The sequence below is a fragment of the Salvelinus sp. IW2-2015 genome, linkage group LG18 (genome assembly GCF_002910315.2).
Source record: "Salvelinus sp. IW2-2015 linkage group LG18, ASM291031v2, whole genome shotgun sequence".
Lineage (NCBI taxonomy): Eukaryota > Metazoa > Chordata > Actinopteri > Salmoniformes > Salmonidae > Salvelinus > Salvelinus sp. IW2-2015.
Window position 1 is genome coordinate 24,579,694 of NC_036858.1, and position 18,789 is coordinate 24,598,482.

Genomic DNA, 18,789 nt, shown 5'->3' on the forward strand with positions numbered 1-18,789 from the left:
CACACACACACACACACACACACACACACACACACACACACACACACACACACACACACACACACACACACACCACACACACACACACACACACACCACACACACACACACACACACACACACACACACACACAGGTTAGTGGCTATATTTATCCTCCTCAGCCTTGGCTTGTTCCCTCCATGCAGTGTGTCTGTATAAAAGGCCCTGCCTCCCGCTCTGCTTTTACTCTCACTCAAGTGGCCGGTCACACACTCGCTCTGCGGACCAGCTACAGCTCTGTCAGTCTCAGAGTGGATTATTACTGTCACTGCAGCAAGCAGCGAACCAAATCTATATTTTGTCTGTCAGACTGACAACTGCACTTAATCACAGGTGAGCTCATCTCCAATATCACTGCTCATATCTTTAGCTAGGAATTTGAGGATATGGTACCGTTACCACTGGTCAATGTTATTTTGTTTAGACATACAATTTAGCTGGTTTTAAGTATAATCCCTTTTTTTATCATATATATGTGCTCTTAATATTTTCTTTGATCACCTTTATACTATATTGACACAGTATGATAGGTGGGATGTCCCATAGAAAACCTTATAGATTCTAAAATCCATTTGGTTGTTCCCACATAGAACAGGAAACATCCATACATGTATATTTATTCTCAATAGTAGATACATGGGTAATATAGTATCAATAGTATTAGAGTGGTAAAAGACACACGTGAGTCCTCGTGACTCATTGATATATAATTCATCTAATCTAGTATTCGTTTTACAAACACAACACAGAGATCTCTAACCCTCCTGTCTCTCGTCTCTTTCTCCTCTGTAGTATGAAGCATAGACGGCTGCTTCTGTCTCTGCCTCACCTGCCCACCATCATTGAGACCCTGGAAGACTCTGATACCCTGGGGGTCCCGGGCCACCTAGCACATCCAGCCCAGTCTGTCTCCCAGTCTCCATCATTGTGCTCCCAGTCCCTGGAGGAGTATATGACCAGTATCCAGGCGCTGGCCAGACCAGTGGTGCACCCTAGCTGTGGCCCTGTGAGGCTCCAGAGGACGGGCAGGCCTCGGCTGTTCTCCAAGCCCCAGATGAAGCACTCTGTCTCAGCTTTGCTGCCCCGCGGTTACCCCCGGGCCAGCCGGACTAGCACACCCACAGGTCAAGCCCGAGAGCAGCTTTCAGGCAGGCTGGGGATGGAGAGGGAATGTGGGGGGAAAGATCCCATGGAATGGCTGTATGGACAAACACACACATAAACCGAGACAAGGACACACACCAAGCAGGACACAAATGAGGACATACTAGTTTAGGGGAGAATGTTCCAGCAGCTCTGTGGGTGCTCAAACCTGGAATATTAAATAKCAGGGAATACTCTAACTGGCTGTAACCAATGATGTGTGGCGCTGTCCCCAAATGGCCCACTGATGGGTTCTGAGCTGGACTGGATTAAGCTGGTCTGGACTGGACTAGATGTTGTTTCACTGAATTGTGACACTATGCTGGATATAATGCAGGGACTCTGTAAACATTAATCCAGTAAAACCAATCTGTGGAGTTTAATTTAAGAGATTATTCTATTTTGTAATAAAATACTTTTGTAACAATATTGCTTGTATTCACAGTTTTTACGTTTGCATAGCTAATGTTTTAGGAACAATAAAGATTCCAAACTGAATGTCGAAATGTCGAAATGTGATACCAGTGCTTGATTTGGGCCAGAACACATCACATGGCACCTAATAATAATAAACAGTCCCGGCACCGAAAATGAGTAACTGCAATTTCATTCCACTTCAAGCACTGTCTGATACAAATGTTACTTCTGAGATTGTGTCCTTGTGCCACTGATAAATCATGCTGACTGAGACAGTGCAGCCAGATGTCAATTTAGAAATGTAGAATTCAGTCATAACTGGTTCAACTCCCCTCCCCATATAGATTGGGGGCACCATAAGCCACATCATGTGGTCATCTGCCTGATGTGTTATCTCCCAAATGTCAGGATAATCAGGAAAACTGAGGTCTTGTCTGGAGGAACAGAACAATCTCTATCTCGGTGGCACCCACCACATCTGATCTATGGAATGCCAGCTGTAGGTTTTTTATCACCAAGCAAACACTTAATCAGTTGCCAGCCCAAGCTTCAAAATACTTCTCTCAGTTAACTCAGAAAAGGAGAGAATCATAAGAACCTTACTCTACTAAATAAAACAACCATTTGGTGCATAAATATAACAATCTTGTAATCCTGCTACCACACCACACAGTCGTGGGTGAACAGGGAGTACAGGAGGGGACTAAGCATGCATCCCTGAGGGGCCCCAGTGCTGAGGATCAGCGTGGCAGATGTGTTATTGCCTACCCTTATCACCTGGGGGCGGCCCATCAGGAAGTCCAGGATCCAGTTGCAGAGGAAGGTGTTTAGTCCCAGGGTCCTCAGCTTAGTGATGAGCTTTGTGGGCACTATGGTGTTGAACACTGAGCTGTAGTCATTGAACAGCATCCTCACTTTTGTCCAGGTGGGAAAGGGCAGTGTGAAGTGCGATTGAGATTGCGTCATCTGTGGATCTTTTGGGGCGGTATGTGAATTAGAGTGGGTCTAGGGTTTCTGGCATGATGGTGTTGATGTGAGCCRTGACCAGCCTTTCAAAGCACTTCAAGGCTACCGGCRTGAGTGGTACAGTAATCATTTAGGAAGGTTACCTTCACTTTCTTGGGCACAGGGACTATGGTGGTCTGTATGAAACATGTAGGTATTACAGACTCGGCCAGGGAGAGGTTCACTGAAAGTGTCAGTGAAAACACTTTCCAATTGGTCCGCACATGCTTTGAGAACCCATCCCGGTAATCCGTGGGGCCCCGCAGCTTTGTGAATGTTGACCTGTTTAAAGGTGATCATACATTCGTCCGRGACAGCTGATGCTCTCATGAATGCTTCAGTGTTGCTTGCCTCAAAGCGAGCATAAATAGGCATTTAACTCATCTGGTAAGCTCGTGTCACTGGGCAGCTCGAGGCTGGGTTTCCCTTTGTAGTCCGTAATAGTTTTCAAGCCGTGCCACATCCGACGACCGTCAGAGTAGGATTCAATCTAGTCCTGTATTGACGCTTTGCCTGATTGATGGTTTGTCTGAGGGCATAGCAGGATTTCTTATTAGCATCCAGATTAGTGTCCCGCTCCTTGAAAGCGGCAGCTCTACCCTTTAGCTTGGTGCGGATGTTGCCTGTAATCCATGGCTTCAGGTTGGGAAATGTACGTACAGTCACTGTGGGGACGACATCGTCAATGCACTTATTGATGAAGCCGGTAACTGAGGTGGTATACTCYTAAAACCATTGGATGAATGCCGGAAAAATATTTCAGTCTGTGCTAGCAAAACAGTCCTGTAGCGTAGCATCAGTGTCATCTSATCACTTCTGTGTATTGATCGAGTCACTGGTACTTCCTGCTTTAGTTTTTGCTTGTAAGCAGGAATCAGGAGGATAGAATTATGGTCAGATTTGCCAAATGGAGGACGAGTGAGAGCTTTGTATGCCTGTCTGTGTGTGGAGTAAAGGTGGTCTAGAGTTTTTTTTTTTATTAAGTAAAACATATTTAAGTTTGCCGGCATTAAAGTTCCCAGCCACAAAGAGTGCCACTTCTGGAGGAGCATATTCTTGTTTGCTTATGGCCTGTACAGCTCATTGAGTGCGGTTTTAGTGCCAGCATTGGTCTGTGGTGGTAAATAGACAGCTACAAATAATATAGATGTRAACTCTCTTGGTAGATAGTGTGGTCTACAGCTTATAATGAGGTAGTCAAWCCTCAGGCGAGCAATACCTCGAGACTTCTTTAATTTTAGACATTGCGCACCAGCAGTTATTGACAAATAGGCACACCCCTTCCCTTGTCWTACCAGATGTAGCTGYACTGTCCTGCCGAAAAACAGAGAAGCCAGCCAGCTCTATATTGTCCGTGTCTTCGTTCAGCCAAGTCTCGGTGAAACATAAGATATTACCGTTTTTAAATGTCCTGTTGGTAAGATAGTCTTAATCGTAGATTGTCCAGTTTGTATTCCAATGATTGCACCTTGGCCAATAATACTGAGGGCAGTGGTGGTTTATTCACTCACCGACAAATTCTCACAAGGCACCCAGACCTCCGCCCCTGTATTTCCATCTTTTTTTTCACGCCAATGACAGGGTTTGGGCCTGGTCTCCGGGAAGCAGTATATCCTTCGCGTTGGACTCATTGAAGAAAAAAATCCTTGTCCAATTCGAGGTGAGTAATCTCTGTTTTGATGTCCAGAATTATTATTATTATTTTTTAAACCAAACAAAATAGCACAGTTGGTTAGGAGCCTGTAAAATGGCAGCCATTCCCTCCGGTGCTATTATATCATGTCACTTTACTTAAAACTTCTTCGGGATCGGTGTCCCTTCCACGGGAAGGTTGAACTAACATAGGCCAATGCGATTAGCATGAGGTTGTAAGTAACAAGAACATTTCCCAGGCCATAGACATCTGATATTAACATAAAGCTTAAATTCTTGTTACTCTAACTGCACTGTCCAATTTACAGCGAAAGAATACCATGCTATTTTTTGAGGAGAGTGCACAGTTTTGAACATGAAAAGTTATTAATAAACAAATTAGGCACATTTGGGCAGTCTTGATACAAAATTTTGAACAGAAGTACAATGGTTCATTGGATCAGTCTAAAACGTTGCACATACACTGCTGCCATCTAGTGGCCAAAATCCAAATTGCAGCTGTGCTGGATTAATACATTATGGCCTTTCACTTGCATTTCAAAGATGATGGTACAAAAACTACAAAAGAACGGTTGGTTTTTTCTTTGTATTATCTTTTACCAGATATATTGTGTTATATTCTCCTACATTYCTTTCACATTTCACAAACTTCAAAGTGTTTCCTTTCAAATGGTACCAAGAATATGCATATCCTTGCTTCATGGCCTGAGTTACAGGCTGTTAGATTTGGGTATGTCATTTTAGGCGCAAATCCTTAAGAGTTTAAGGGATAAAGTGACTAGGCAACAGGAYATATAATAAACAGTAGCAACAGCGTATGTGATGAGTCAAAAGAGTTAGTGCAAAAAAGGTCAATGCAGATAGTTGCGGTAGCAGAGAGAACAGTCTATGACTTGGGTGGCTGGAGTCTTTGACAATTTTTAGGGCCTTCCTCTGACACCGCCTGGTATAGAGGTTCTGGATGGCAGGGAGCTTGGCCCCTGTAATGTTTTTTGCCTATACGCACTACCCTCTGTAGCGCCTTGCGGTCAGATGCCAAGCAGTTGCCACACCAAGCGGTGATGCAGCCAGTCAAGATACTCTCAATGGTGCTGCTGTAGAACCTTTTGAGTATTTTAGGCCCCATGCCAAATATTTTCAGGCTCTTGAGGGGACGAGGCATTGTCATGCCTTCTTCACAACTGTGTTGRTGTGTGTGGACCATGATAATTCCTTAGTGATGTGTAGTCCACGTAGTCCACGATCAGCTCCTTATTCTTTTTTTAAATGTAACATTTCTTTTTATCTAGGCAAGTCAGTCAAGAACAAATTCTTATTTACAATGACAGGCTACCCCGGCCAAACCCGGACGACGCTGGGCCAATTTGTTCACCGCCCTATGGGACTCCCAATCACAGCCRGATGTGATGTAGCCTGGATTCGAACCAGGGACTGCAGTGACAGCTCTTGCACTGAGATGCAGTGCCTTAGAACACTGCACCACTCGGGAGCCCTTGCTGACATTGAGGGAGAGGTTGTTGTCCTGGCACCACACTGCCAGGTCACTGACCTCCCAATAGGCTGTCTCATTGTCAGCGGTGATCAGGCTACCACCGTCCTGTCGTCAGAAAACTTAATGATGGTGTTGGAGTTGTGCACGGATGTGTTGTTGCCTACCTTCACCACCTGGCGGCGGCCCGTCAGAAATTCCAGGATCCAGTTGCAGAGGCAGGTGTTCAGGGTCCTGAGCTTAGTGATAAGCTTGGAGGGCACTATGGTGTTGAACGCTGAGCTATAGTCAGAGAACAGCTTAGGTGTTCCTCTTGTCCAGGTGGGGGAGGGCAGTGTGAAGTGCAGTACATATTGCTTCATCTGTGGATCGGTTGGGCACAGGGACTCTGGTGGTCTGCTTGAAACATTTAGGTATTACAGACTGGGTTAGGGAAAGGTTGAAAATGTCAGCGAAGACACTTGCCAGCTGGTCAGCGCATGCTCTGAGTACACATCCTGGTAAAAATTATGTTTGGATGTTAACAAAGGCTTCTATGGAGACGTTGTAGGGGGAAAAGTGTACAATAGTCACACACAGTAGCAAGGTGTTTTATATGAATTACACCAAGATTTTCCTCTGTACAATCTACAGACTAAAAGTGTATTACAGGAGACTGCCTGGAATGCCTAAAAAGAAGCAACACGCCTTCCACTTCTTCCATTTCTTTGTGCTAAATTTCAAGATGGTCATGGAATTTTTTAAATTATATTTATATTTTCCCAGGGAAGTACCTAGCTCTCCGTGGGGAAAAAACAGGGAATAGGGCATAATGAAAGTTGGTTAAAGTAGAAATCATGTGACCTGGCTGGGACAGAGCCAGATGAGTTAGTGTAATGTGTGTGTGTGTGTGTGTGTGTGTGTGTGTGTGTGTGTGTGTGTGTGTGTGTGTGTGTGTGTGTGTGTGTGTGTGTGTGTGTGTGTGTGGTGTGTGTGTGTGTGTGTGTGTGTGTGTGTGTGTGTGTGTGTGTGTGAGCTGAGCTGAGCTAAGAGACACAACATGCGTCTTTTGGGCATTCTAGTCACTCCAGTATCCCTGCACATTGTCATAATTATACTGGCACTGACCTGTATATAACTTTCATTCTCGTGTTTATCATGTGTTTGATTTATCTATATTATTACTTGTATTACTGCATTGTTGGGAAAGAGCTCGCAAGTAAGCACTTCACTGTATGTTTTACACGTGCTGTATCCTTTGCACGTGATAAATAAACTTTGAAGTCACTGTGCACACAACCATCAGTCACTAAATAAACCCTTCATTGTCCAGATAAAAAGAAAAGACAGTCGTTCTCAAATAGAATGGAAGAAGAGGATTTTGACACCCACCATCTCAGATAGTTCTGAAATGGTTTCTGTAGTCAGAAATGCAAGATAAGCATTCCTGAAAGATTATTTTGTTGAAATGTAATTTTTATCTCTGATAAATTAAGCTTAAAGCAAAAATAGCAATGTCCTCTGGGTTATTATTATTTAGGCCTCCTGTAAACCTTTCATCATTTTTAATAATCTTCTAGAGACCAAGAGTGTCCTTGATAGTCGTGATCTCAGTATCCTTTGGAAATCCCGCCTGATCCTGACTTTGGCTGAGAGGGAGAGAGGGAAATTCCAGTAAGAATGTGAATATGGCAGTGTACTTGGAAACCCCAGATGTTGGCGTTAGGGGGAGTGTGTGTGGGTACATAAGGGAGGCTCAGGCAGCTCCACGGCTCAGTCCAGGTCTCAGCTGCAATATGAAGCACTCTGTCCAGTCTGTCTGTCTGCTGACTAGCCTATCACTTTACTGCCTACTGCTAACAGGTAAGAACCATACACACACGCACAGGTCCACACAGGTTTGGGTTACAGTTTGTATAAGCGACACTGTGTTAGTTGTGTTATTTCTAATCTGTCGGTCAATCTGTAGTGTGACTCCAGAAAGACTGATAGAATGTTATTTTCCTATGTGGTGTGTGACATGATGGCATATATTTCACTTAAATCACAATTGGCTCTACAGTGGGGGAAGGTGAGGGGCAGTTTGTCCCAGGGAGGTGTGAGTGTTATGACACAAAGACAACTGTCAGAGGACCACTGTCTGACCTCAAAGTCATGCTCAAAGGCCCTACCTGCAACACTGACCAGATCATGTAAGTATCAGATCATACTTGCACACACACAAATGCCCACACCCAGACGTACACACACACTTACATGCACTCACGCACACAGTTAAAAGATATTGAACATCATGGCTATTTCATGAAACAAGGAGTGTGTGTGTGATAAAGCATGTGCTTCCCCCTCATGTTGCAGTTTGTGTGTAAAGATTAAGTATGTGTGTCCCTTTGTTAGAGTGTGTGTGTTAACTGTGTGTCTCTCTGTGTGTTGTAGAGTGGTAGAAAAGAGGACCAGTGAGCCTGTGTGTGTGAATCCAAAGGGACCACTGGGAAAACAGCTGCTGCGCTGCTGGAAAAAGTAAAATACATTTTAACATACAGTACTTTATTTATTTCACTTCAACCTTAATTTACTGTACTTTTCAGTACTTTACTGTACTTTACTTTATTAACATACACAGATATTTATAGGACATACTTCTGAAAGACAATCGAGAACGGGGCACTCCAACCCTGCTCCTGGAGAGTTAACTTCCTGTAGCTTTTCACTGCAACCCTAATCTAACAAACCTAATTCTAATAATTAGCTGGTTGATAACTGAGAGGAAGAGACGAAATGAGAGGTTTTACTCTGCCCAAAATCTGTCCATGAAAATGAGCCCATGAAGTGAGACATTTTTGTATAGAGGTCAATGAGAGTGTCAAATTTGTCAAACAAAAAGTGAGGCTTGTTTGTCTAAAATAAAAAATAAAATATCCGTATTTTTAACATCCGGGAAATACGTATTTTCACCTTTCATTCAGAACGTCTGGAAAATATGTCTTTTAAATGTCGATTTGCTTACTTGGCTCAGATTTTTGGCTCAGATAACTTGACACCACTGTTGATCAGTCAGCACAAATTTGTGTCTGTCACATGTTTTGATCTAGCTAATTAGCGAGCTAGCATGTGTACTCACTGCAATGCACAGCCGATGTGCTACTTGCATGTTCATTGGACGGGTTTAGATTCAACATAGCCAGTAAGACAATTTGTTTTATCAGCTACAATTTGTGTTGTGAGAGGCTGGTCTTGGTTGAGGAAATGTAGGCTAGCAAGCAGTTGTTTGTAGCTAGCTAGGATATAGTCAAAATGTAGTTGTGGTTTACGATCTATACAGCTATGTTACAGACAGTCTCAATGTTCTGTAGCTACTGGCTAGTAGGCTAGCTAACTGGCTATAGCAGCCAAGGATGTTCGCTAGCTTATTTGTTTGTGCTCTGATTTAGATTACACAGATAATTTCAGCCATATGAAAACCTTCCATTGCAAGTTTTAGCTAGTTTGCTAGCTTCCTTTGCTTGTAACTTGGTACTCATCTGACTGGTGTTAGCTCGCATATTGGAGCGACTATAATACAATATGCTGCAGAGTAAATACTGTCGTGGGTTTGATCAAATTGAGTCATTAGTTTCAGTTTGACTATGAGTCAGATCATAAAATCCTGTCAACAGTTTGTGATACAAAGAGCCCTCTGTTCAGCAACAATCTCTTTGCTTCTCTATCCCGCTCATCCCTCTCTTTTATCTCTCTCCCTTTCCCCTCTCTGATAGTAACTGTACTAAACATATCAATGTATTATCTCTCTCTATCTCGCTCTCTCTCAGAGGGGGTGGAGTGGATGTGAAGAAGTGTCTGAGGAGGAAGAGGAGAGACAAGGGGAAGCAAGGACAGAATAAACAGAAACAGAGGAAACTCAGGGGAAAATCTAAAGAGAGCAAAAAAAGATGGACTACACCAATCCCTGCCTTAGGGTGACCACAGAGCCAGCACCCATCTGTTCTCCTGACCAGCAGACTGCAGGGTTTCTAGATAGTCTAGAAATCCTAACCAGATCAAGACAAAACAGAGACATTACAGATTCCAGTGGCACTACAGAAAGCAGATAACCTACAGATACCAAATAATACAGATACCAGAGAAATGTCAGACACCAAAGGTTCTACAGACACCAGAGGCACTACAGACACCATGTTACGGACATGGCTGACAATCAGAGACCTGGCCAGCTTAGCCACACATACACAGTTCCTGAATAAGGCAAAAGTGTTGTGTTGAATGAATATTATCAATGTATCTAATTAGCATAAAAAGAATCCCCATACAAATCCATCAGTTTAAGTCAGAGATATTGGATGCGTCTCTATCCACCGCATCCACCGATGTTGCACTTCCGCATCTGCAGTGAAAGGTGCAGTGAAAGGTGCAGTGAAAGGACATCCCGAAAATCAGTCTTCTCACAAAATCGTCTGTAGAGGCCGAACGGTGTGGCCTACAAACGATTATGACCCCTCTATGGAAAGATGAGACTCTCATGAACACGATGTTCTCAGTTTTACACTATGACCCCCACAAGCGCATTGGGAATGTCTGAAGTCAGTACACCAATCTGCCATCTTCTGTCTGTAGCGTCCGAACAGTTTGTGCTACACACTAATATGACTGCAGTGTTTTTGCTAGTCTACACTGTAACCCTAGACCAGATAAGGCAAATGTGTTGTGTTGAATGAATATATCATCATGTTCTGTTACAGACATTGTTGATTAACTGTTTATTGTAAACACTGTATCTATGCTGCTATATATTATTACTTTTAACATTTTTTAAGGAGTTTTGTAATAAATAATCAAACTAATAGTGTGACTGACTGTTGTTGAATATGTTCTTGTTTTCCACAGTCATTTTAACAGGTACAGTAGCCTATTCCTGTAGTTCTGTAATTGTTTACCTATCTGTTATTTGTCCCGCTCTCTCTCATTCTCTCACTTTCCAACACTCCCTCTCTTTCTCCAACCACCCTCTTTCTTTCTCTCACTGAGGAATTACGTAATAGACTGTTTACCATGAAGGGAAGTTCACTCATAATTTACAACCTCTTTTTTATCAACTAAAGGATCTCATATCAGCTACAGCAGGAAAGTAAATATTACACAGCACACATCTCCTCTATCAAATATTATCATATATACAAAACACATCTCCACAACTAAACATTCTATAAATGATTCTGTTTTATAAATGATTCTGTCCTGAATGAGTGAATTATGCACATGTGTGATTAGATTTATGTTATCTCCCCAAGCTAATGCCCAAACTTTAGCTCAGCGAGTTAACAGTATTGTGGTGCGCTGATGACCTTGGTTAAAACCCAGTTGGTCACATCCACACCATGGCACATGATAGCAGCTGTTTGAGTCTTTATACCTGTCACTGAAAGAGTTAACAGAGAATCAAGGCAGAACTGAGAAAGTTACACTGGCTGAGCTATGGAAAAACACAGGAGAGAAAAGGAGAAAACAGTGAAGTGTTATGTGTGTGTATTATAGATATACTGCAGTTCCTGTGGTTTACTGGAAACCATGTGACTGGGACCTGACTGGATATGGGCATGCAGGAAACAAGGGGTGAGAGGTACACATTCACAATGCAGGCACATGCATATATGCATGCACACACAAACACAGTGTCTGTAGTGTTTGTGTGTGACCCTCTCACCCTTTGTTTCTTGCATGTTCATATCCAGTCAGGTCCCAGTCACATGGTTTCCAGTAAACCACAGGGCTCCTGTGAAACCTACTTTACCTGCAATCAGGAGATCTGGGGTCACACACACACACACACACACTACAAACACTGTGTGTGTGTGTGTGTGTCTGTGCATGCATAGATGCCCGTGTCTGCAGTGTGTGTGTCTGTGTGTATGACCCCAGATCGCCTGTTTGCAGGTCAAGTAGGTTTTCCATAAAGCATATTTAATACTGTATTTATACACACTTTTTAGCATAGCCAAGAAACATTTGGGGTGAGGAGCGACTAGAATGGTACCGCTGAAGATCCTCTCCAGTTTCCATATGGAATCAACTGTCACCTCTGACATCATCACTAACATTATGTCAATCATTCTTTCCATCCATCCATCAATGATKAACTAACACACAAAGACAGTAACACAGTTGTTTGGTAATTTGGTACTGGGAAGAACTTAAATTGTAACCCTAAATCTACCTCCAAAGCTTAAAATAGCCTTTGTCCTCAAGGGGATGTGGGAAATGTCCCTACAAGGGAGAATGTTCCTTGTTTTACTATCCTTGTGGGGACTTTTGGGGATTTTAAGTCCCCACAAGGATAGAAGAACCAACCCACACACACACACAGCAGTTCACATATACAGTTAGTCCACATTTTTCATTGTGAGAATCAAGTAAACATACAACACACTGATGTTTATCCCAGTGTAGTTTTTTACACTTATTTTTATATTTATTTATTATTATTTTAAGAAAATGTACCCCTTTTTTTGTGATATCCAATTGGTATCTACAGTCTTGTCCCATCGCTGCAACTCCCATATGGACTCGGGGGAGGCTAAGGTCGAGAGCCATGCGTCCTCCGAAACATGACCCTGCCAAGCCGCACTGCTCGCTTAACCCGGAAGCCAGCCGCACCAATGTGTCGGAGGAAACACTGTACAACTGGCAACCAAAGTCAGCTTGCAAGCGCACGGCCCACCACAAGGAGTCTCTAGAGCGCAATGGGACAAGGACATCCCAGCCAGCCAAACTCTCTCCTAACCTGGACGACGCTGGGCCAATTGTGCGCAGCCTCATGGGTTTCTCGGTCACGGCCGGCTGTGACACACAGCCTGGGATCGATCCCAGGTCTGTAGTGACGCCTCAAGCAGTGCGATGCAATGTCTTTGACCGCTGCACCATTCGGGAGGCCCATATCCCAGTGTAGTTCTGATGCTTCCATGCCTTTGAGTGTTTCTCATTGGGGTTAGTGTGAGGACACTGACACCTAGTGGTGAAATCCCAAACTGCACTGGAACTAATGATCAGTCTAACCCATGCCTCTCCAATCCTGTTACTGGAGGTCTACCATCCTGTAGGTTTTCACTCCAACCCTAATCCAGCACACCTGATTCTAATAATTAGCTGGTTGATAAGCTGCATCAGGTTAGTTACAACTGGGGTTGGAGTGAAAACCTGTAGTAGGATAAGTAGGATCAAGATGGCGCCGACAGAGAGGGTCGCCTCGCTTCTAGTCCTTAGGAAACTATGCAGTATTTTGTTTTTTTATGTATTATTTCCTACATTGTTAGCCCAGAAAATCGTAAGTATTATTACATACAGCCGGGAAGAACTATTGGATATCAGAGCGACATCAATTTACCAACATTCCAACCAGGAATACGACTTTCCCAAAGCGGATCCTTTTTTTGCACCACCACCCAAGGCATTTGACCTACTGGCCAGACTCAGAAGGCGTGCACACCACCCACCTCTTCTGAGTATATTAGAGCAAGGGTTCCTTTCCAGAGAGACATCAGGGATTATAACATACCCTGAAACATGGCTCTCTCGGGATACGAGAGAGTCGGTACAGCCACTGGGATTCTTTATGTGTCGAGGCAATAGAAATAAACATCTCTCTGGGAAGAAGAAGGGCGGGGGTTGTATGCTTCATGATTAACAAATCATGGTATAATCGTAACGACATACAGGAACTCTAGTCCTTTTGTTCATCTGACCTAGAATTCTTCACAATCAAATGCTGACCATATTATATCCCAAGAGAATTCTCGTTGGTTATTGTCACAGCCGTGTATATCCCCCCTCAAGCCGATACCACGATGGCCCTCAAGGAACTTCACTGGATGCATACAAGGCCCTCGCCCTCCCTCCGTTCGGAAAATCTGACCACAACTCTATTTTGTTCCTCCCGTCCAATAGGCAGAAACTCAAACAGGATGTACCCGTGAAAACAACTATTCAACGCTGGTCTGACCAATCGGAATCCACACTTCAAGATTGCTTTGATAATGTGGACCGGGATATGGTCTGGGTAGCCTCAGAGAATAATATTGATTTATACGCTGATTCGGTGAGTGAGATTATAAGGAAGTGCATTGGCGGCATTTGCGCAAAACAGAAAGCGTGAACCACCGCATATATCCACGGAAAGATGACTGGGAATATGGCCGATAAAACAAACAGTGTAGTTATTCCCTCAGCAAAGGAAATCCAAAAAGCAAAATGTCGGTATAGGGATATTTATGTTGCAGGGTTTACAGGCAATCACGGACTACAAAAAGAAAACCAGCTACATCACGGACACCGACGTCTTGCTTCCAAACAAACTAAACACCTTCTTTGCCTGTTTTGAGGATAATACAGTGCCACCGACGCGGCCCGCTACCAAGGACTGCTGGCTCTCTCTCTCCTTCTCCATGGCCGACGTGAGTAAGACATTTAAACGTGTTAACCCTCGCAAGGCTGCCAGCCCAGAAGGCATCCCTAGCCTCGTCCTCAGAGCATGCGCAGACCAGCTGGCTGGTGTGTTTATGGACATATTCAATCTCTCCCTATCCCGGTCTGGTGTCCCCACATGCTTCAAGATGGCCACCATTGTTCCTGTACCCAAGAAGGCAAAGGTAACTGAACTAAATGACTATCGCCCCATAGCAACTCACTTCTGTCATCATGAAGTGCTCTGAGAGACTAGGATCATATCACCTCCACCTTACCTGCCACTCTAGACCCACTTCAATTTGAAAATCTCCCCAATAGGTCCACAGATGATGCAAATCACCATCACAATGCCCCATCTCATCTGGATAAGAGGAATACCTATGTAAGAATGCTGTTCATTGACTGCAGCTCACCATTCAACACCATAGTACCCTCCAAGCTCATCATTAAGCTTGAGGCCCTGGGTCTCAACCCTGCCCTGTGCAATTGGGTCCTGGTCTTCCTGTAGGGCCGCCCCCAGGTGGTGAAGGTAGGAAACAACATCTCCACTTCGCTGATCCTCAATACTGGGGTCCCACAAAGGTGCGTGCTCAGCCCCCTCATGTACTCCCTGTTCACCCATGACGCCTCCAACTCAATCATTGAGTTTGTAGATGACACAACAGTAGTTAGGCTTGATCACCAACAACAACGAGACAGCCTAAAGGGAGAAGGTGAGGGCACTCAGAGTGTGGTGTCAGGAAAACAACATGACTCAAGGTCAACAAAACAAAGTAGAGGATCGTGGACTTCAGGAAACAGCAGAGGGAGCACCCACCTTTCCACATCGACGGGACAGCAGTGAAGAAGGTGGAACATTTTAAGTTCCTCGGCGTACACATCACGGATAAACTTAAATGGTCCACCCACACAGACAGTATTCAGGAGGCTGAATAAATTTGGCTTGTCACCTAAAACCCTCACAAACTTTTATAGATGCACAATTGAGAGCATCCTGTCGTCTGTATCATCACCTGGTATGGCAACTGCACCACCCACGACCGCAGGGCTCTCCAGCGGGGGGGGGGGGGGGGGCAAACTACCTGCCATCCAGGACACCTACAGCACTCGTAGTCACATGAAGGCCAAAAAGATCATCAAGGACAACAACCACCCGAGCCACTGCCTGTTCACCCCGCTGCCATCCGGAAGACGAGATCAATACAGGTGCATCAAAGCTGGGAAAGAGAGTCTGAAAAATATCTTCTCTCTCAAGGCCATCAGACTGTTAAACAGCCGTCACTAACACAGAGAGGCTGCTGCCTACATACAGACTTGGAATCATTGGCCACTTTAATAAATAGATCACTAGBCACTTTAATAATGTTTACATATCTTGTATTACCCATATGTATATACTGTATTTCTATACCATCTATTGCATCTTGCCTATACCGCTCGGTCATCGCTCAGCTATATATTTATATGTATATATATTCTTATTCCATCCCTTTACTTAGATTTGTGTGTATTAGGTAGTAGTTGTGGAATTGTTAGATTACTTGTTAGATGTTACTGCACTGTCGGAACTAGAAGCACAAGCATTTCGCTACACTCTCAATAACATCTGCTAATCATGTGTATGTGACCAATAAAAATGTAATTTGAGGGTAGCTCTCCAGGACCAGGGTTGATTTCCACTGGTCTAAGCCACAAAGCAGGGCTCTCCAACCCTGTTCCTGGAGAGCTACCATCCTGTAGGTTTTCGCTCCAAGACTACTCTAGAGCACATGATTCTAATAATTAGCTGGTTGATGAGCTGAATCATGTTTGTTACAACCTACAGAAGGGTAGCTCTACAGGAACAGGGCTGGAATGCCCTGCCATAGGGGTTTCCCAAACTCAGTCTTGCGCCCCCCTTGTTTGACATTGCAGCCAAATGTGCAGGCGACTGCCGACTGACTGATCTACAAAGAACCTTGCATCATAAATAACTACTCATTGTAATGTGTAGATCAGTTAGTCACAATTTACCCATGTTACATTATGGTCAGAGATGGGCAATTTGTATTACACTGGGCTGAACTACAATCCAATGTATACTGAACAAAAATAGAAAAAAAAACATTTTACTGAGTTAGTTCCAATAATTTGATTTAACTAGGCAAGTCAGTTATGAACAAATTCTTACTTTCAGTGACAGCCTAGGAACACTGCCTTGTTCAGGGGAAGAACTACAGATTTTACCTTGTTAGCTCAGGGATTCGATCTTGCAACCTTTCGGTTACAAGTCCAACGCTCTAACCACTAGGCTACCTGCCGCCCCATAAGGAAATCAGTCATTTGAAATACATTATTTAGGCCCTAATATATGGATTTCACATATCTGGGAATACAGATATGCATCTCTTGGTCACAGATATCTTTAAAAAAGGCAGGGGTGTGGATCAGAAAACCAGTCAGTATCTGGTGTGACCACCATTTGCCTCATGCAGGGTGATACATCTCCTTTGTATAGTGTTGATCAGGCTGTTGATTTTGGCCTGTGGAAGGTTGTCCCACTCCTTTTCAATTACTGTGCGAAGTTGCTGGATATTGGCGGGAACTGGAACACGCTATCCTTCACGTTGATCCAGAGTATCCCAAACATGCAGGCCATGGAAGAACTGGGACATTTTCAGCTTTGTTTCAGAACATTCAATTCTCTGGCAATAGCTCTGGTGGACATTTCTGCAGTCAGCATGCCAATTGCACGCTCCCTCAACACTTGAGACATCTGTGGCGTATGTTGTGTGACAAAACTGCACACAACATAAAATGTTGCCTTTTATTGGTCCCCGCACAAAGTGCACCTGTGTAATGATCGTGCTGTTTAATCAGCTTCTTATATGCCACACCTGTCAGGTGGATGGATTATCTTACCAAAAGAGAAATGCTCACTAACAGGGATGCAACAGTAGTAAAAAAGGTGTCTTGTCAACATGTCAACCATCGTCTGACAGCTGCACCCGATTGACCTGATTGCCTTATTAGTATGGGTAGCCTATGATAATTAACACGGAACACAACCTATTTCAATCTAATTCTGCCCTGTGAAGAAGAAGAGGTAAGAGGTAAGATACAATCATTCTGTCACTTATAAAAGCTAATGGGTCTTGGTTTGATTGTTTGTTGGACTACTGAAATGTAGCTATGTTATCATAAACTGCGGTGTAAATTCCATACGAATGTTTTAGCTCTGGCAGAGTCTAGCGATAATGGAACAGCTGACATTTCTACTGAAACGAGACTGTATGGTAACTTGAGGGATACCTCCAGTGTTACAACAAGTGACGTACTGAAAGGTTGTTTGATGAGATTGAGAAGTTGTGTGTGTGTGTGTGTGTGTGTGTGGTGTGGTGTGTGTGTTGTGTGTGTGGTGGTGTGGTGTGTGTGTGTGTGTGTGTTGGTGTGTGTGTGTGTGTTGAGGAGACGAGAATCAGGCTCTTCTCAAACTAAAACCAAAGGGTGGTGTATGTGTAAAGTCGGCATCATATGCTAATGAAAACAACCTCACCAGAGTGCAGTAAGTCATTTATTGGTAATTCTCAGAGAAAAGGGACTTAATGTTCCAAAAGATGCACACACACTTATGCATACGCCCAGAGTACAACACTATTGAGAAATGTGTGGGTAACTATGCATATTCTGGAGTTGAGCAGGATATAGTGAAGACAAAAGGTCCGACCACCCCCCCACACTTTTTTTGCAATTCTGCAGAGAAATGTACAGTTTTAAAGCTAAGGTAATGCTATTTTACACATTTTGCCATGAGGCTGAGATAAAATGTTGCTTATTTAGAGCTCAGGGATTCTTGAAAGATGGGATAATCTCAAAAAAGATTACACAAATAATTGAATTAATATTAACAATATTTGAAATGTATATTTTTATAAACCAAAATAAACTATCACACTATGTAAAGGAACAACCTCAATGTTTTATATATATACAGTATATCACAAAAGTGAGTACACCCCTCACATTTTTGTAAATATTTGAGTATATCTTTTCATGTTACAACACTGAAGAAATTACACTTTGCTACAATGTAAAGTAGTGAGTGTACAGCTTGTATAACAGTGTAAATTTGCTGTCCCCTCAAAATAACTCAACACACAGCCATTAATGTCTAAACCGCTGGCAACAAAAGTGAGTACACCCCTAAGTGAAAATGTCCAAATTGGGCCCAATTAGCCATTTTCCCTCCCCGGTGTCATGTGACTCGTTAGTGTTACAAGGTCTCAGGTGTGAATGGGGAGCAGGTGTGTTAAATTTGGTGTCATCGCTCTCACACTCCCTCATACTGACTGGTCACTGGAAGTTCAACATGGCACCTCATGGCAAAGAACTCTCTGAGGATCTAAAAAAAAGAGTTGTTGCTCTACATAAAGATGGCCTGGGCTATAAGAAGATTGCCAAGACCCTGAAACTGAGCTGCAGCACGGTGGCCAAGACCATACAGCGGTTTAACTGGACAGGTTCCACTCAGAACAGGCCTCGCCATGGTCGACCAAAGAAGTTGAGTGCACGTGCTCAGCGTCATATCCAGAGGTTGTCTTTGGGAAATAGACGTATGATTGGTGCCAGC

At 43.6% G+C, this 18,789-nt stretch overlaps 2 protein-coding genes across 2 annotated transcripts; both read left to right on the top strand.

Annotated features, from left to right (window-relative positions):
- Positions 1-243: 243 nt before the first annotated feature.
- LOC139029231 (protein DEPP-like) lies at positions 244-1,612 on the top strand. Its single transcript, XM_070448739.1, has 2 exons — positions 244-373; positions 833-1,612. The coding sequence occupies exon 2, from the start codon at positions 834-836 to the stop codon at positions 1,260-1,262; it is 429 nt and encodes a 142-aa protein (XP_070304840.1). The 5' UTR covers positions 244-373; position 833; the 3' UTR covers positions 1,263-1,612.
- Positions 1,613-7,479: 5,867 nt separating this feature from the next.
- On the top strand, positions 7,480-9,774 carry LOC111977449 (C-X-C motif chemokine 9). Its single transcript, XM_024006882.2, has 4 exons — positions 7,480-7,589; positions 7,789-7,918; positions 8,163-8,246; positions 9,536-9,774. The coding sequence occupies exons 1-4, from the start codon at positions 7,523-7,525 to the stop codon at positions 9,684-9,686; spliced, it is 432 nt and encodes a 143-aa protein (XP_023862650.1). The 5' UTR covers positions 7,480-7,522; the 3' UTR covers positions 9,687-9,774.
- The last annotated feature ends 9,015 nt before the right edge of the window (positions 9,775-18,789 follow it).